Consider the following 19,417-nt stretch of genomic DNA (forward strand, 5'->3'; position numbering starts at 1 on the left):
CCATAATGCAGCCCGCGGGCTAATTTCTCCACGGAGCCCGAGCAGCAAGAAAGTGTAAAGATTGATAAGGGTGTCCGGGTGAGGGTAAAGTCGGGACCCGACATGAGCTCTGCAGGGGATCATCCGCATGGGACGAAAAGGCCGGCTGAGCCACACGAAGTACTGCCTCGCCCGATACGCGCCGCTTTCATAAACTGCTCAAATTGTAGCTAGCTTAGTAATTGGCGTTAGCCACCTAGCAGGCCTCACGGCTCCTTTCATAGGCAGACGGTGATTTTTTTTTAATTTACAGCAGGCCACTTACTAAACATCAAGTGGCCCAGTAACGTTAAATCCGCATTTCATTGTCTGATGTGGTTTACTTAAAAATAATTCTGTTCTAACTAGCGTTAATACGACTAGTGTGATTACCCAGAGGGGAGTGATAGCTTGTGTCAGGTCGCTGCTTAGGTAACTAGTGGAGCTGTTTGACCGTGTTCAGTTAAAGCTTTAACCAAAGGGGTGCATGCATCGTGTTCCCGTGTCCCGTAATGCAGGCGTCCACTGCGTGGGAATCGGCGGATCTGGGCAACGACGAGAGGAAACAGAAGTTTCTGCGGCTGATGGGCGCTGGCAAGGTACGCCGTGCATGCTGCCTCTGACGTGATGTTGTCATTAGTTTGCCCCCCCAAAACCTGCCATGATCCTGGGCATGATCTTAAATTGCCATGGCTGAGGGCTGATGGAGATCTCATTAAGCGAACTCATCAATGTTTCATTGTAACATTCGCATACGCAGCATGTTTACCACCGTACCCTCACAGCCTTGAGACTCTGCTTTGATTTGCCCTTATATGAAAGGTTCCGCTAAGGATAAAGTTAATTATTGCATCTCATAATTAACCCAAGGCCATCCGCTTCACTTATGTGTACAAAAGCCTAAGTCGCTGTGTGTATTGTAAATTCCTTCCAATTATATGCAAAAAAAGAATGGTATTTTAATTGTAACATTAAATGTCGTTTTCCACACGTGTACACATAAGAACCTATTTGCTTGCTTGCTGTATTATATTCATGCTGATCAAGTTCAGGAAGGCTACTGAATATGCGCTGTACCCATTGTCAGTGACACTCATTTTTTTTATTTACAAATCTCATGAATGATTACATGTGGATTCATTTTTCCATTAGAAAGAGCACACCGGGCGCCTCGTCATTGGAGATCACAAGTCAACTTCAAACTTCAGGACAGGTGAACAGCCTTTCTCACTGTGCATACCTTGACAGAGCTGATAATATCCCTTGTTGAACAACTCAATAGCAGTAAAGTTATTCATAGCATACAGAAACCAATGATATTTCTATTTTGGTCTTTAAACACATTTTTGAATCACCTAAAGATGTCTACCCAACTCTACACCCAGAGGTTGTAATAAATGCTTAATTTGGCCCAGTGCATCTTTGGTGGCAGTCTGCTGTAATTTGCAATAAAGTCTTTGGCTCTGAGTGAGTTGATATGCAGCTTAAAATTGAGCTTTTCAAGTAGGTGTCTAGAATGTTTTGATAACATCTACCATTTTGGGGATATTAGCTTCAGACTTCTGAATAATATCTGTAATAAAAACCAGTTCAGTTGATGTGGCTGCCTCGATTTATCCATCACATTGCCTGGATGCATTTGCCTCTGTAGTTTCATATGCAGTAGGTAAGTGATGTACTCTTAACATTGCTCCACTAGGGGCCGAGGACAAGAAGATGAACTCTGAGTTGGAGCAACAGTACCAGCAGGGTCTGGACGGGAAGCTGTCAGGCAGGAACAGGAGGCACTGTGGCCTGGGATTCAGCGAGGTACGGGGAGGGTTGCACTCATGGGACCCAGGGACCATTCAGCCGGATGGCTCAGTCCTGGCCTGGTGCTTAGCCAGCCCCACGTTTTCCCTTAAGATGGCTAAAATACCCGTGACCTGGGGTTTCTGGGTAATTTTATAACAAAGGGCCTTTTCACAGTATTTTTTTTTTCTCCCTGTGAATTTATATAATATTTTTTCCTCGTCTGTTTCATGTCCGACTCGGAGCCTTCTGCGAGCTGCAGGCCTTGCCTTCCCCCCCACCCCTGAGCGTTTATTGTCAAGACTCATTTTAAATATAAGCTCCAGGGCCCTGTGCTGAACTACCGTTCCCGCACACCTGTGATCTCCCTGCCAGCTTTTCACAACTAAATTACCTGGAATTGAATTGTCTCAGCAGAGGAACACAAATGTCCTTATGAGTCATGTTCTGGCCATTTTTGGAAGTAGAAGAAAAATCTTTGACTGGATTATTTCTGATGTTTCATCGCCTTTCGGTGACCAGAACTGCTCAGGCCAGTTATTTGGGAGAGCCAAAAATCATTAAACAAAATTTAATTTCCTTTGTGGAAATGAACAGACTTTCCAAATGTTAGTCCTGTAGGTGTGTTGTCATATACATCCATCTATTCAAAGGGGGCTATTATGGTTATCCCTGAATGAGCTTAGCTGTTGTACTGAGTGTAGACCCCTGTCTTTTCCAGAGCTACTTGCCAATGTTCCTTAGACTTCACAGGGCTCAGCTCCTACTCCAAAATGATTGCATTCCTCAACAGCACCCTGTATAAGGATTCATGGGTTTGGATAGTTGCATGCGGTGATCAGTCCTGGGGGGGGGCGGAAAGCATACATGCAGACCATAAGAGCGACCGACAGCTACTGACGGCAGTTCTATGTCTCCTTCGACTCTGTGACTTATAGTCCAGCTCGCCAGCAGAGATCACAGAAGGCGAAGAGAGGACAGACAGCACAGAGGCCCAGGCCACAGACAGCCAAGAAGCGGAAGAGGAGGAACCATCAACAGAATCAAAGGCTGGCGATCAGGAGCAGAGTCAGGACTGTACAGATGGCAGAAAAGAGGAACAGAAGCGTGTTTTCAAAATGGCATTCGTGAAGTCCTCTTAACTCAGGGACAGAGGTGGGGAGGGGGGTTTAATCACTCCACTCATTTTGTATATTTCTTTCGTCCGGACAGTTTCACCAAATGATTTGGCCATGTCTTCAGTGTTTTTTTTTCCCCCCTTTTTTCATTTAAAGTAAAATACACAGCTTGGTTGTTCTTGTTCCAATAAAGAGTAAAGCTTGCCTGTACTTTGGAAAGTAACTTCCCTTTTTCCAAACTATTGTGGCCTGGATCTCAAAAAGGGGAAAACTGCTTAATAGTTTTTTAAAACTTTTTTTGTAACTTATTTTTAAACCTTTCTCTGAAAACAAGTGAGGAATATTTTGTAATGGATTAATGTGCTTGGTATCCATTGCATTTAACGGAACAGGGTGGAATTAGCATAATATGCCTTTTAAATTCTCTTTGAAGTCCAGAGTGGAGAATAACAAATGTATGAAGCACCAGCTGAATATCAATAAAAATGGAAAAACCACAGCTCTCTGTGGGAAATCTTTGGTGGATTTCTACAGGGGGAGGACCAACCCTCATTTATTGCAAAATGAGCAGAAGAGAGGATGCACTTGCCCCAACTTGGGGTCATGGGTCACTTTGCCCCCTGCTGTCAGAAAGATGTAGATTGATGTAGGTATTTCCAACAGCAAGATCGTCATGTCTTGATATTCTACTGTAATAAGATTTCACTTGGGGTTTGGGGGTGGTGTGGTCACATCCTTTGGGCCACATCTGCATTCAGCTCCCGTCATGTCAGATTATGCAAACTCAGCCACTGCTAATACAGTTAATGGGCAATAAGCACATGAGTGGTTGACTTTGATGTACCTTGGTGGTACTGGAAAGACTCAAGATATTGCCCAGAGAAGTCAGGGAGCGTGCTGATTGGAGGAGCAAAATTTGCCCTTAACCAATTAAATTATGCTGAGCTGTTGCAGTGATCATTTTTCCCCCTTTTTTTTAATGCCGGTAGCACTGCTGAGAGTTTTGAAATCATACATAATTTCATGTGCCCTGCATTTACATATACAAATTACAAAGAAATCGCTCCAGCTTATTTCTAAATGCTAACAATTATTTAGTTGTGCAATGAATAGGACAATGTATTTCTACAATGGCTGTTGGAGGAAATGAGGTTAAGACACCAGTACTGTGCGAGTTACAATCTGATCAGTGAAAAGGAAAAACAAGGCGGCTAGAAATTCCTGTAAATATACCAACACATGATTACAACTTACCTTCACAGAGGAGAATATAGATACACGAAATTAAAAATGCTCTTTTAAATGAAAAACCTTTGAACTTAAGAAGTGCCTCAAAGTTTTTCTCTGCTACCTTTTTGTATTGAAAGTTCACCTCTTTAGTCTGCTAAAGTTAGAATCCCTTTTCAAATAATAGAATGAAGTGTATAGAGGTCAGGGCAGTCGATAAAATGTTCAAAGGGAATCCTTGGAACTATGATGTGGAAATTTGCACACTCCCTTTATACCTAGTTAGTAGAAGAAAAGGTTAAATGAAAAGGCAATCTTTTTTTTTTTTTAAATTCAAGATCATCCAGCCAATCAGTTAAGTTTGCATAATGCCAACTGTAATCAGTAGGATCCTTTTGGATTCAAACTAAGATTTTATCTGGACCTCAGGACCCATGTCCTTGATCGTGAAACCAATGCATGCTGAGCTTTTGACATTTAACACAACAAAGCAGAACTTCATACCTAAACCGGAGGTAACAAAAAACATTCTTCATTTGATTCAGATAAATCCTAAAACAACACAATAATACTGAGTAATTGTAATTTGTAAAAGGTTATATATATATGCACACACCTCAATTAAAATTCAAGTTTAACACAAAACGGACGATTTTAAGATCAAAATATTTGTCTAAGACAAGTGTTCTTAACCTGAACTCCTCTTAGGGGTCCATGAACTTGGATTGATAAATAGCATTTTCTTCAACTATGAATGTACACTCACCTAAAGGATTATTAGGAACACCTGTCCAATTTCTCATTAATGCAATTATCTAATCAACCAATCACATGGCAGTTGCTTCAATGCATTTAGGGGTGTGGTCCTGGTCAAGACAATCTCCTGAACTCCAAACTGAATGTCAGAATGGGAAAGAAAGGTGAGTTAAGCAATTTTGAGCGTGGCATGGTTGTTGGTGCCAGACGGGCCGGTCTGAGTATTTCACAATCTGCTCAGTTACTGGGATTTTCACGCACAACCATTTCTAGGGTTTACAAAGAATGGTGTGCAAAGGGAAAAACATCCAGTATGCGGCAGTCCTGTGGGCGAAAATGCCTTGTTGATGCTAGAGGTCAGAGGAGAATGGGCCGACTGATTCAAGCTGATAGAAGAGCAACTTTGACTGAAATAACCACTCGTTACAACCGAGGTATGCAGCAAAGCATTTGTGAAGCCACAACACGCACAACCTTGAGGTGGATGGGCTACAACAGCAGAAGACCCCACCGGGTACCACTCATCTCCACTACAAATAGGAAAAAGAGGCTACAATTTGCACAAGCTCACCAAAATTGGACAGTTGAAAACTGGAAAAATGTTGCCTGGTCTGATGGTAGATCCTGTTTAACAAATCTGTTGGAGTTTTTTGAGGAAGCTACTCAGGAAGTTGATGATAAGAAGGCCTATGATGTCATCTACTTAGATTTCCAAAAGGCTTTTGATGTTGTTCCCCACAAGAGGCTCTCACTTAAACTCAAAGCGACAGGTATTTTAGGAACTGTAGCGACCTGGATTGATAACTGGTTAACGGATAGGAAGCAGCGAGTAGTAATAAGAGGCTCAATGTCACAGTGGGCCTGCGTTCATAGTGGGGTACCGCAGGGTTCAATTTTAGGACCACTTTTGTTCCTAATTTACATAAATGATATAGACACCAATATATACAGTAAACTGGTGAAATTTGCAGATGACACCAAGGTGGGTGGTGTAGCAGATACTGAACCAACGGCTCAGCAGCTACAGCGGGATCTTAATTTAATTAGTGACTGGGCTGACACCTGGCAGATGAAATTTAACATAGACAAATGTAAGGTACTCCATGTAGGGAGCAGAAATATAAAGTACAGGTATTTTATGGGACCTACTGAAATAAAGGTAGCTAATTATGAGAAAGACCTTGGTGTGTATGTTGATGCTTCCATGTCTCATTCTCGCCAGTGCGGGGAAGCAATAAAAAAGGCCAATAGGATGTTGGGGTATATCTCCAGGTGTGTGGAGTTTAAGTCAAGGGAGGTAATGCTAAGATTATACAATTCCTTGGTGAGACCTCACCTAGAATATTGTGTACAGGTTTGGTCACCATATCTTAAAAAGGACATAGCGGCCTTAGAAAAGGTGCAGCGTAGGGCCACAAGAATGATTCCTGGTCTTAGAGGAATGTCATACGAGGAAAGGTTATTTGAGCTAAATCTGTTCAGCCTCAAGCAAAGGAGACTGATGATCCAGGTCTATAAGATTCTAACAGGTTTGGATGCTGTTCAACCGAATAGTTACTTCAGCATTAGTTCAAATACAAGAACTCGTGGCCATAGGTGGAAATTAGCGGGAGAACATTTCAAACTGGATTTAAGGAAGCACTTCTTTATACAGCGTGTAGTCAGAGTATGGAATAGTCTTCCTGATAACGTAGTGCAAGCTGAATCCTTGGGTTCCTTTAAATCAGAGCTAGATAAGATTTTAACAACTCTGAGTTCTCAATTAAGTTCTCCCCAAGCGAGCTCGATGGGCCGAATGGCCTCCTCTCGATTGTATAGTTCTTATGTTCTTATGAGTCTCGATTTCTGTTGAGACATTCAAATGGTAGAGTCAGAATTTGGCGTAAACAGAATGAGAACATGGATCCATCATGCCTTGTTACCACTGTGCAGGCTGGTGGTGGTGGTGTAATGGTGTGGGGGATGTTTTCTTGGCACACTTTAGGCCCCTTAGTGCCAATTGGGCATCGTTTCAATGCCACGGCCTACCTGAGCATTGTTTCTGACCATGTCCATCCCTTTATGACCCCCATGTACCCATCCTCTGATGGCTACTTCCAGCAGGATAATGCACCATGTCACAAAGCTCGAATCATTTCAAATTGGTTTCTTGAACATGACAATGAGTTCACTGTACTAAAATGCCCCCCACAGTCACCAGATCTCAACCCAATAGAGCATCTTTGGGATGTGGTGGAACGGGAGCTTCGTGCCCTGGATGTGCATCCCACAAATGTCCATCAACTGCAAGATGCTATCCTATCAATATGGGCCAACATTTCTAAAGAATGCTTTCAGCACTTTGTTGAATCAATGCCACGTAGAATTAAGGCAGTTCTGAAGGCGAAAGGGGGTCAAACACCATATTAGTATGGTGTTCCTAATAATCCTTTAGGTGAGTGTAGATAAACCACAGCAGTACTAGCAGTACCTGTTATTTTGTCAAAAACCGCAATCACAGGCATGGTCATGTCACATCAAAGTTGTTAGATTTCATGTCACATCAAAGTTGTTAGATGGTGCATTTAAACACATTCTGAGAAGGGGTCCATAGACACCACCAGACAGCTAAAGGAGTCCAAAGCCCCCCCCCCACCCAAAAAAAAAATGAGAACCCCTGATGTAAGAAATGCTGAACATTTTTCTGGGGGGTTGAAATGACCATCCTGTTCCTGCCAGATAACACGGGAGTCATGTGATTAAAACAATCATCTGGTTTCTACTCAGGAAATAAGGTCCAACATAATGAAGCCCCAGGTTATATCCACCACTTTTCTTTCCTCAGAAAATGAATTTTCCAAGCGTTTACATCTTTATTGGTTACCTGTATACATGAAATTGTATACAAATGACTCTTAGATGAGAAACCATATCTGAAGACAGCTTTTTCATGAGACTCCTGTATTCCACTACAAGGCAAGAGATATTGTTATAATACATTTGGATTCAACAGTATGACAAAATATTTAATGAGGCAAAAAATATCTGATTAATTCTTTACAATTTACAGTTTTTAACAAATTGCATTTTACGAACCCATTCTGCGTTGCGTTTCCCTCCAGAAAATTTTCCTAAAGATTAAGTTATTTTTTACTATTTATTATTATTTTTTTTTTATCCCAGTGTTGTTAGCAAAAATAAAATTCATTTAGCAAGCTAAGATGGTGCTTTAACTGGCAGTGCTGGGTCAAACAAAAATATTTTACTCTTTTCACTTTATGAATATACTCATTTATAGAAATGAAGAAATGATGAAATATATGTATTTTTTTCCAATTTCCTGGCGAGCTCACCAGAATAATTCCGCCTTAGAATTCCCTTGGATTTTTCTGTCAAATTTCTGTCCATATAACGAGAGGCGATGGTGTGTTTCAAATCTTCACTACAATACAGCTTATGTTAGAAGTGCAATATTAAGTATGAAACAGATTAATGTTGACAGTAATACATTCACAGCAGCCGCCACGCTATGGATCTCCTTTACAAAATATTTAATTTCAGCTTGTTTTTCCCTTTTCTTTTTTTATTTAAAAAGTGTTACAAAAACTAGTCTTCTATTCATCTCTCAGTGCTCTGCAATAAAGGATCTATGTTACAGGTGATTTAATGCTGCAGCCCGACACAGTTCTTCTGACTTCTTGAGTCCAGGTCATCACGTCTGGTCCCTGTGTGGTAGCACCTCAGTGTTGTGACACGGCTTTGGCTGGAAGGGAAGCAGTTTGAGAGGGGCAGAGAAAGGGGGTCAAAGGTCAGACCGGCCCTGTCAACAGCACACAGACATCATGGAAGACTCATGGATATGTTGGGGGGGGGGGAGGAATCGCTCTGATCTAATATGAACGAAGATGGAAACACAATGTGAACTGAGAATAACAAAATGTATGACCAAGGAATTTTCTCCTGTTAAAAGTTGCTAGAGATACCCGAAGAGTATGAAATGTATGAGGTACCATGAAACTTGCCAGTCCGACATTACGATCAGATCTGTCAGATTCTGATGTGTTTCAGACACAATGTCAGCGTTTTGTTCCTCGATTGCCCATCTGGTCATTCATGCACATTACTCTGCTCATCATAACTGTGGCATCACACTGCTTGTTCCCGACTGTGGAAAAGCTACAGAATAGTATCCATTTTTTTTTAAGAGTACATCCAAGAAATACGGACCTACAAAAGGTACATGAAGGTTACACATACTTATAAAACGTTTTGTTGTATTTCCCATTTTTAAATTTCGACATAATCAGCATTTCATTTTATAAGTCTTTCACTTTATAAGGACCCAGACACAGAAATATGATATGGGTGGGGAAAAATGAGATGAGAAAGACATCAGCACGACAACAAAACACGGCACTGAGCAGAGACGCCGACAAAAAAAGTGGAGGGGTACCTTAATAGACCGCTGACAGGTACACGCCCCCGCCACTCCGCCTCTCTGCACGGCGAATCACAGCAAAAAGAGGTGCCAGTTAAACACTACAGCCCGTAATCAGCACGCTTTCTCCCCTCCACATTTATCAAAGGAAGGACAACGCGGGAAACAGCAGGCTGCCCCCTTAGGGTCACGACCAGAGGTGAGTAATTCAGGTCCAGAGAGTTAAAAATCCAGACCAAGATTTTGTTTCAACCAATCAGTTGAGTACTATATGACTGACTTTTCATACTCAACAGGTTGGGTGAAACAAAATCTGGGTCTGGATTTATACTCTCTGGACCTGAACTACCCACCTCTGGTCACGAAAGGGATCGTGGCTGATAAAGAGAACCCATGTGAAGCTGGGACATGGTCTGACCAGCTTCATCAGAACATCTGATTCTATAAAGCAGGTGGGATCAGATGATTTTTTTGCCATTCTGACAGTGCGGTATATGCTTGGTACAGCTTCCTTTGACCCATGGGACACCAACACCAACATGCGGTCATTCCAGCCCGGCACACAGATGCGGGGGGGATGGTGAGGGGGGCTTTCGCTGAGATGAATGGCGGTGGGAGCTGGCAATGGGCTAGCGATACCAGAACATGATGGGACGGGACCCACACACGTACCGCTGTATAGCCACATGAGTTTGGACGACATGGACCGTGTTGCTGCGCAGATGATGACATCATCTGGCACGGGGGACCTTTGAACCCCCTCGCGGCCAGCCCCCGGCCCAGGGAGGACAGGAGTGCGGTTCAGCAAGCAGCTGGAGGTGGCATGGGTGAAGTTTAACATGTAACCAGGCAGCACTGCGCGGTTCTGTTAACCAATTGGACGGCACGGCACGACTCAGCCAATCGTGGCTGCCTTCAGCACTCCATGGAAGGAGCCGTTCTCGCTTACAGATGGCAGCCTAATTGGCGTTCTGGAGCACAGCTGTGCCGCCAAGGCGTGGAAGCAAGGGAGACCTGCTCTTTGTTAATTAGACACAATGCACCATGTTTATCGTGTTTGTTGTCTTCCACACCCTCTCGGTTTGTTTTTGTTTGCCCCCCCCCCCCCCAAGCTGGCTCAGTTACAGAATCAATTTGCACACAATTCACACTGCCTCGTTAACTGAGAAGTAATGGTGGGATGGTGAGCGCCGGTGCCAAGTTCGCCTACACCCACCTGTAAGGATGCCGACTGTGAGCATGCCAGCGGTGAGGTGCAAAGCCCCCCCCCCCCACCCCCACCCAACATGATGTTGGGACAATTAGCGAAGCTCCAAGCACATTTGCTGTGTTAAACACGGCTTACTTTGTTTGTTCTCTATCAGACAAACGTGTAGTGAAATCCATTGCTTAGGGGGGGTCGCGCCGTTTGCGTGGCAGAACCAGGAAGGGGGGCTGAGGAACTGCACAGCTGCTGTGGCACTGGATGGGGGGAGGGGGGGCACATACAGAAACAGGGCTCCGTTAGTGGGACGGCTGCACCTGTCCCGCCCCGCAGCCTATATTCTCCCCGCCGCCTCTGCCACTAAATGCCAGGCACCGTGTATTTAATCTGTTACTGCCTTTCCCTGGTAGCTACTGAACGCTGCGCTGTGGTCACCGGTTCCCTAGACGCCCCCCTGACACTCGGCAATCTCACATTACATCCACCTGCAATGCTTGGAAACATCCTCCAGGGGGCTAAGTTGAACTCAAAATACCACCTTCAGGTATCATCAGGTAAATCGGACTTTAAACGCGGAGGGGAAGAGGTGAACTGAACGCCGCCGCTGCCGTTCGCTGGGCCGCTCTCGGCCAGGGAGAGAGGGGCCTCTCCACCTATCTTGCACGAGCGAAGATGAAAAAGGTTCAGGAGCTCTTTCATGCCGGTTCACAAGTGTGTTCAAAGAGCCGGCGTGGGACCGCGAGCCCGGCCCGCGCAGAATTTAACTGGGTCATCGATCGCTTCTGAAAACGGCCTCTTCGTGAGATTCCTCCCATCTGAAAGATCAGACGCGCCGTGCGGTTAGACGCGTCTTTACGCACGAGGGCCGCGCTAATCGGGAGCGACGTGCGGCCGGTAAGAGAGGGATCCTGATGAGCCTTCCTGCCGCACCGGGCCTTTGTTCTCCAGCCAGCGTTCTTGAAAGGACATGAAGCTGTATTTATCACACCTGCGGTTCATAGCTGTCAGCGTGAAGAGAGGCAAGACTTACAAGTGTCAAAAGAGTATTTAAAGCTGGGACCGAGCGAGAATCAGTATGCAGCAGCTCCGGTAGTCGCTACCATTAAGGATCAGTGTGAAAATCTGAATTTCAAAGGCCATAACTTGATGTTTTTCACAACTCACGACTATGATTTTTATTGATCAATCAATTTAATTTACATAGTATTATAGTGAGGTGCTTAAACCTTACTTTATACTTTGTGATTCTATTTTTTTTAATTATATAAAGGTGCTTATTTGATCTGGGACAGAGTTCTTTGAATGATCCAGGACTGTTTCACGTGGCTCAACTTCCATGTGGTGTGAATTGATCTGGAAAATAAAACCTGAACTCTTGACAAAATGCTCAATTTGGTCCATTATTAAATTATAATGAACAAACAGTAAACACAGGTGGAATAATAAAAGAATCACAATTAGTCATATTCCATTTTAGCATAGATTTTAAGCGAATGCTAGTAAAATTACTGATCACAGGCATTGAGGGTAGCAACACAAGTAACTGAACCGTCTCAGAATAACGTCCACAGCTGAAAGTGTTTCTCCGTCTCTTTTAAGAGGACATGCTGTATAATCCCCATTTAACTTTCACAGTGTAACTACAGAAAACCACACAAAGCATAACCACACAGAGATGCCGCCGACAGAAGCAGGTCATGAAAGCCTTAAACATTTTTGCTCTGAATCCCAGTGTCCTGCCTCATCAACACCAAAGTCAAATGAAAGGGATTTTTTGCCCAAAAACCAACTAGATGTATGTGTATAAGGGGACAGAAAAAGGAACCAAAGAACCTGTCATTACAGTAACATCAATGACAAAGAAAGACATCAACATGTGTACCACAGTTAAAGGGTGACAGCTCTGGCTTTTAATGGAAGCTCATGTTGGTTCCGAATCAGGAAAGTCTTGTGTAAATTATGGCGCTCCTGTCTGACCTCTGAGTGAGTGCTGGGGGGGCTGCTATTTTGTACTTTTAGCGTCTTCGTAAGAGGAATATAGACGGTGGGGCCAGTGGCGACACGGTGGGGCGATGGAGGCACCTCACCTGCCACCTCCTTGCTCCTCTGCGAGGCCTCCGACGCCAGCGTGTAAGAGATGGTGATTATGCGCTCCTGCTCCTGCAAGGCTTGGTCCATGTCCACGAAGTCCGGCCTCAACGGCGCAATCGGCGGCTGGAGTTTCTGAAGACTGCGAAGGGAGAGACAGGCAGACAGGCTCAGTCTGACGGATTTGCAGATGAATAAAGCCAAGGATGGTATGACGGAATATGTGTAGTGCTGTGAAAAGGTCTTAGGCAGCCAGAGGAAATGATTAAAGCTATTTATCTGGGTACTAAGTGTATATTTGCTCAGAAAAATTAAGTTTAACATTAGAACATATGCAAATTTACAGTAATACAATAAAAACTAAATTTCACCACCAGCTCATTTATTTAATTAAATTTGTGGAAAAAAGTCAACAAGTTAAGGTGTCCTAGTGGCCAAGTCAAAAATTACAGGGGTATATTGCATGGTTTCTGCAAATAGTGGGATAACTTTAACATACTTTGACAGACATATCATCAAAGTTTTTGCACCAACTTAAAGATCATTTAAACATCATATATATATATGTTGTGTGTGTGTGTGTGTGTATGTGTGTGTGATCATACATCCTGTAGACTTGTTCAACAATAAGTTTCTGAAATACTGAAGTGTGAAGGACAGGGGAACTGGCTACCTGGATTTAGCCAGGATGCTCTTGATGCGCTCAACTTTGCGGTTACGAGCCTCCTTCTCCTGTGGGCTCAGTGGCTCCTCAGGGTCTGAGTCCACGTAGCGCTCTGGGATGGACACCTTCTGTGGCTTGGAGAGCTGCAGGGATGGGGCTCTGGGTCAGCAGCTCACCACTAAATTTATCACCTTACATGCTACATTTCATCTGGAAGTTCTTCTTCCAAACCATTTGTTCTTATTTATTCACATTGCAGGTTCTCGATCCACGATAAAGTCAACCACAAGTAAACATAAAAATAATGTTTTTAAAATGGTACATGCAAGATGCTCTTGAGCAGGGAAGCCCGCCATGTTCACACCAGAGTGGCGGTCCATACCTCGCGGGTGAGGTCAAGACTGTAGTCCAGAGGCTCCTGGTCCGGCTCCCGCGAGGGCTTGTCCTTCATGACCAGCCACTCGTCCGAATGCGAGCGCTGGCGCTCCTGGTTCTCGGGGTGCTGCTCCTCACCTTGCACCGCCCGGTCCAGCAACTGCAAGTCGAACTCCTGCTCCCGTCTCCACTGGGACAGGGCAGGCAGATACAGCACAGTTACTTCACCTACACCTGACCTTCTCCAGCCTCTCCTCAGACGTGTTCAGTCCCTCACAACAGAACTCGGCAATTAATATCTTAATTCAAGAAGTGTCAATGCTACATTGGCAGTGGCTTCATGTTTGACTTCAGTCTGACGGTTAATGGACAATAAGTCTATGATTCATGTCCCAGTTTCTTTGGTCGATCCCACTCGGCTGTGGCTGGACTGGAGAAGCTGCAAAGCAGACCCACAGAGGGGCGTTACATATACACACCCAATCCACCTGGAAGAGTCCCAGCACCCAACATGCAGAGCAGAAACAGTGTGAAAAGCGGCTGTGTGACCAGTCACCACGGTCAGGCGGAGAAAGCAGCACCCACCACCCAATTCAAGACGCAGGGGCGCGGCCAGCGGTACACAGACACCCCCCCCCGGTCTGTGGGTGCTGAAGGCGGTCCACTCCGACACCCCCGCTGCTGCTCTGACACTTCAGCTGTGTGTCAGTTGCACATCTCAGGAAGACTGCATGCACATGCATAGAGGTGTATGACCGGCAGGATTGAATCATGCATGTTGGGAGCATGAGCCAATATAAAAATATACCAACTATATTCTTTAACACTAAGGAATACTGTGCAGTATATTACTTGTACATACAGACAGCGGATATCCAGTGTTCAGAAGCTACAAAGTCACAGTCACTTGGTTGTAAGAAATAAAATCTTTGTCTGGATTTGTAGCTTCTAGACCGGAAATGCCAAACACTGCAAATATCTACGGAGCCAAAATCAGTCTCATTGTTTTCCCGAAGAAGAGGATGCATTATGGGATGATTATTGAAAACCTCACAAATCCATCCAAATGACAAATCAGGCTGTGAATTAGCCTCACCAGACTACACCGAAACGTACATGAAACATACATGAAACGTACATGCCGACGGATAGCTCAGCATACATACCACACACATGCATTCCGAAATGTTCAGACATAGAAAAAAAAATGGCTAAACGGGACGGACACTGGTGCGGTGGAGAATCAGGCTCTCAGGCATTCAAGCTCTTGAGCGTCACTCCAAAGGGAGCTTCAGAAGGGCCGGAAAATACACGAAACATTCCAGGCACTACGGCGCTAGCTGGACGTAACGAAAGTGTACACTACAGAAATATCACTAATACATATTCGTACGAAGGGCGGCAATGAAAAGAACACGGCCAGCGTTTATTCATTAGCAAAGTGCTTTATTTATTCCTTAGGTGCAAACATCTACATAAAAAAATTAAAACAAGTTTGTGCCTTCCATATTCCATTGGCAGGTTAAACGTGCGGTTAGTGATCAGGCTGGGGGGGGTCACGCCAGACAGTCCTAGTCGTTAGTGAGACGTCCACCGAACAACACACAGGAGGTGAGGTCAGGTGCGTTAAGATGTTCGGACAGCTGTAAGCCATCGACTGCTCTGCCTCCCCGTGGTACCAGGCCGCACAGGCAAACAAAAAGGGCCGAGATGCTTAGGCTCACTGACGCCCCCCACTGGTACCAAAACGACATCTCCCCAAAGCACGACCAGAACAAGTCATTCCTTAAGAACTCTAAAAGGTGCAAACACAGCTTGTGCAGAAACACTTGGAGTAAATGCAAACAGAGCATTAATACTGTAAACATAAACCTTTTGAATAATGACCTCTTTGGGCATTATGAAGCGCACACTTGTTAGTCATAATGCATAATCGATGCGATTTTCAGCTAGCTAGAAGCATATAAGCAGCTTTTTTAATTGGAATCTGTGACAGTAAATCATGCGGTTGTAAGTCAATGGGACTATAATTCAACACCTCTGACTGTGAAGTCGCTAATGACACAACAAGGCCTAGCTATCAGAACTTCATGGTTATCATGTGATGTCCAGAACAGCACCACATTAGCCAGTAAAATGATGGACTGTGTGTGGAGACAGAGTTTGGGCGATTTCTTGGTGTTTTGTTGGGGGGGGGGGGGGGTGTCAAAATTGGTTGGACAGAGATGGAGGAAAAGTTGTGCGTGTAGGAGAGGAAGAACATAAGAGGAGATGATGGTGGAAGCTGGCCAGAGTTAGTGGTGGAAGTCCACCTTGAAGAGCACCCCCTCGAGCTTCAACCGCCTTCACCCACCGGAAGCAGATCGGGCCAGCAGGCCAAAGAACATCCAGGTGCCACCATGGAGCCTATATATACAGTTCTGGAAAAAATGAAGAGTCCACTCCATATTTTTTAAAAATTGTTAAATCCTGGTTTAATTGTGGTTCTGCTGGCAGAAGGCTACACTGAATGGGAAGCTGCTTCAAGGCTCAAAGTTTCTAATGTGAAGCAGGAGACACTGGGTGCGACCAAAAAACTAGCGAGGTAAAGGACGGAAGCGACTTTGTACAGCCAGAGTCACTATCAACTTATCTGGGAGCGCCTCATGAATTAGAGGATGACATCAAATGACCTTCAAAAGGAATGGGAAACATTTAAGTGCAGGTGTGAAGTGCACTGCTAGGACAGTTCATATCAGGCTCCTAGAAGGAGGACTGAAATCCCATAAAGGAAGAAGCCCTTCATCAATGAGAAGCAGGGAAGAACCAGGTTGGAGTTTGCAAAAAATATATATATTACACAGAAGCATATCCATAAATTGAGAAATAACTGAAACTAAAAATTGTCTCAATTTTTTCCAGACCTGTATATGAACACTGATTTCATGGAGTTCGAGCACCAGGCTTCCTGAATGGAATTTGATGCAGCTGGCTTACATTGGATCGATGGGTGAGAAATGTGGGCCAAGGCTGCCTCTGATATCGCGTTATTGCATTAGGCTGGAGGACAACAACGCTTTGGCGTGAACAAAACAAAAATACGACAGACTTAGGGTCTGAAAAGAACACTTTGTGCTATATATCAAAAGGTATATAAAAGATAGCTTTACAAATGTCATCTGAATACTGTTGAGTAGCTGTATGAGCTTTAGGTTCCTTCAGCAGACACACAAATCCAAGCCCCCCCCCCCCCGAAATACATTCAAAGGTTAAAGGCCCCACAGGACGCGTCCCCCCCCCACCCCCCTCCAGTGACACCGAGCTACTGTGACACTTCGGCAATTAGCGTGTGGAATTAACAATTCTGCGGGGAAGCTCGAGAGCCGCTCTGGGGGGGGTGCGGGGGTGGGCAGGCAGGCGTCGGGGGCGGGGTTAGTCATCGTGCGCCAGCACTTAACGTACTGAGCCCAGGTCGGCAGAGAGGGGCCGGGGGCACGAGGAGGAGGAGGAGGAGGAGGCCCGGGTTCCGCCCCCCTGGCGTTCCCCCTGGCTCAGTGTGCGCTTGCGGTCTCGCACCAGCGCTTTCTGGTGCCTCTTCATGCGCTCCACCTGCTCGTCGGCACTCATGCGGGCCCCACGCCGAGGCTCCTCCGAGTATAGCCGCTCCAGGGCACTCTTTGGTCTCTCCTGGGGGGACGGGAGAGGGGGTGGGCAGGAATGAGGGGGGAGTGTGTGACAGGGGAACGATGGGGGTGAGAAAGTGTGTGATAAGAGGAGGAAACAGGAGGAGAGAGGTGAGAAGGGGGGGGGGAAGGGTGTGAGAATTAGGAGGAAGAAAGACAGGGAGAAAGAGAATGTTAAAATGAAGGAAAGAAGGAAAAGAGAGGAGAGAGGATGTGTAGGGGAGAGATGTGTAAAAAGGAAAGGATGAAAGGGAAAAAAAAGAGTTGGAGAATGAGAACAGAAAAAGAGAGAAAGAAAAAGAAAGCAAAAAGCAAAAAGGAAAAAGAGAAGTGCCACAGGTTAATTTGAGTTCTGCCGTTTCTCATGGGAATGTGATGTAAGGGGGGGCAAACACAGCACACAGACCACCCTGCACCCTCACATCCCAGGGCCCCGTCTCTGTGCGCGTGTGAGTGTTTACCCCATCTGCACCAAACACGGCACCTCATCACAGCCACTCTCGTGGCATGCAAAAGCGGGGCTGCTGCCGGCAACATGGTCACCAGGCAGCCGAGCGAGCAGGCGGCGGACGCTCACCTTCAGGCCAGATGCGGGCGATCCCCTTCTAAGCACCACGAACGAGGCGGGATCCAGCCTTGAATTGGAGCTGGCCGGGCCTGTAAAGGACACCCAGATAACATGAAGGAACTGTCTCAGCCTTTGTAGCATCTGCTGGGAGCACTGAGCGCTATAAAGCCTTGGAGAGCTGTAGCTTTGTGACGTGTGTCATGCTCGCTAGTCTGAGTCTGAATCTGAGTGCTTCTGCTAGGGGGGGGCGGCAGCTTACCTTTGCTCGGTAACGTCTGGTAGCCGGCATCCGGCTCCAGCACCTCGTAGCTCAAGTCCGGTTCTCCCAACCCCAGCAGGTCCGGCTCACTTAAGTACGGCCGGATATCCCCCTGGGAGAGCAAACACATAAGGGCTCAGGACCTATGCTGGCCCTCAGGGCAGCGCGACTCGCCCTGAGGGCGCCGCGACCCGCCATGGCCGACCGGCCGGCATACGCACCTTGTAGTCTCCGTTGATGTACGGGCCAACCTCCCTGTCTCGCCGCCTCTCGTCGGATTGGCGCTTCAAGCCCCGGACGGACGTGTGTCGGATGACCGACGCCTCCTTGGGGAGGGGGGGCACGACGGGGGGCTGCTCATCAGGGCTGTACAGGTAGGGCAGGGGGGGTCTGGGAGGGACGTCCTCATCGACCTAGAACCAAGGGCACACGGTCACTCCCAGTAAGTATGCAGTGGCCCAGGCTCCCCAGCCCTCGCTGTCGCTCACTCACCCACGTCGGCGCAGGCTGTTGGTACACTGGGGGGCTCCACGTCGGCTGCTGCGACAGCCGGCTATCAGGGGCGGGGCCTCGCTGGGGCGGCTTGACAGCTGACGTGGAGACACTCACGGACAGCGAAGGCACAAAGGACGACGACACTGAAGGCACGAGTTTTCTCTCTGCAGAGGAGCAGACACAAATGTAAAGGCGTGCCTTGCAGTTCTGTGGCAGCTCAGGAGGTGGCGCTCTCTCACCAACACTTTAAATGAGGAGGCCCCGCTCACCTGGATTCTGTATAGACTCTATGGTGACCTTGTAGTTGGCCTTGCTGGAACTTAGCCCCGCCATGACATCCTCGATCCTCCACAACTCCTTCCTCATTTGACCCTTCTCTTGCTACATTGATGAAGGAACAAAGGATGCACAGCTACTGGTTAAAGATGACAGTGCGGAGAGGGGACTGACAGCTCCACTACTGACTCAGGCTTCACCTGTGACAGGATGTCCCGGTTCATCTGGTCCTGCAAGGCCTCCCTTAAATGCTCCAGGTCTGTTTCCAGCCGGCTGTAATGATTCCAAGCATTCTCCATCTCCTGGACAAGGGTTTTTTAGACCTTGCTCAATGAATGTGCTGGACTGTTGAATCATTCAAGTAATCACCATTTAATTTAGAAATTTTATTTGCTATTTGTTGTTGGGTACACATGTGGCACAAGTGTCCAATCGTGGATTACCGATAAAGCTAATTGAATTTGAACTGAAATGGAAAGTGGTGTTCATATGTAGCATA

At 46.0% G+C, this 19,417-nt stretch overlaps 2 protein-coding genes across 6 annotated transcripts in view; one reads left to right on the forward strand and one right to left on the reverse strand.

Annotated features, from left to right (window-relative positions):
* On the forward strand, positions 1 to 3,426 carry c13h11orf58 (chromosome 13 C11orf58 homolog). Its single transcript, XM_023809320.2, has 5 exons — positions 1 to 159; positions 537 to 617; positions 1,171 to 1,231; positions 1,718 to 1,827; positions 2,748 to 3,426. Exons 1-5 carry the CDS (start codon positions 103 to 105, stop codon positions 2,949 to 2,951), a joined length of 513 nt encoding a protein of 170 aa, XP_023665088.1. The 5' UTR covers positions 1 to 102; the 3' UTR covers positions 2,952 to 3,426.
* Positions 3,427 to 7,738: 4,312 nt separating this feature from the next.
* Positions 7,739 to 19,417, reverse strand: part of LOC111842594 (pleckstrin homology domain-containing family A member 7-like) — a 90,068-nt gene continuing 78,389 nt past the window's right edge. For 4 of the 5 annotated variants that reach the window (XM_023809337.2, XM_072698169.1, XM_072698168.1 and 1 more), the window contains 13 exons: positions 19,119 to 19,220; positions 18,912 to 19,023; positions 18,640 to 18,806; positions 18,369 to 18,560; positions 18,148 to 18,259; positions 17,898 to 17,977; positions 17,100 to 17,324; positions 13,666 to 13,848; positions 13,293 to 13,426; positions 12,619 to 12,761; positions 10,673 to 10,788; positions 9,343 to 9,387; positions 7,739 to 8,652 (listed from right to left, as the gene is read on the reverse strand). In XM_023809337.2, the coding sequence (XP_023665105.1) occupies positions 10,688 to 10,788; positions 12,619 to 12,761; positions 13,293 to 13,426; positions 13,666 to 13,848; positions 17,100 to 17,324; positions 17,898 to 17,977; positions 18,148 to 18,259; positions 18,369 to 18,560; positions 18,640 to 18,806; positions 18,912 to 19,023; positions 19,119 to 19,220 (1,551 nt within the window). In that variant the 3' untranslated portion in view covers positions 7,739 to 8,652; positions 9,343 to 9,387; positions 10,673 to 10,687. The remainder of the gene's footprint in view (positions 8,653 to 9,342; positions 9,388 to 10,672; positions 10,789 to 12,618; positions 12,762 to 13,292; positions 13,427 to 13,665; positions 13,849 to 17,099; positions 17,325 to 17,897; positions 17,978 to 18,147; positions 18,260 to 18,368; positions 18,561 to 18,639; positions 18,807 to 18,911; positions 19,024 to 19,118; positions 19,221 to 19,417) is intronic. The other variant, XM_023809344.2, reaches the window with a different exon arrangement.

This window comes from Paramormyrops kingsleyae, chromosome 13, assembly GCF_048594095.1.
Source record: "Paramormyrops kingsleyae isolate MSU_618 chromosome 13, PKINGS_0.4, whole genome shotgun sequence".
NCBI classification, from domain to species: domain Eukaryota; kingdom Metazoa; phylum Chordata; class Actinopteri; order Osteoglossiformes; family Mormyridae; genus Paramormyrops; species Paramormyrops kingsleyae.

Bases quoted from the DNA above. Each gene is read 5' to 3' on its own strand.
- c13h11orf58 (XM_023809320.2), top strand. From the start codon at position 103: ATGAGCTCTGCAGGGGATCATCCGCATGGGACGAAAAGGCCGGCTGAG. The intron at 160-536 runs GTACTGCCTCGC...CCCGTAATGCAG, and splicing joins GGCCGGCTGAGCCACACGAA to GCGTCCACTGCGTGGGAATC. The intron at 1,828-2,747 runs GTACGGGGAGGG...TGTGACTTATAG, and splicing joins GTGGCCTGGGATTCAGCGAG to TCCAGCTCGCCAGCAGAGAT.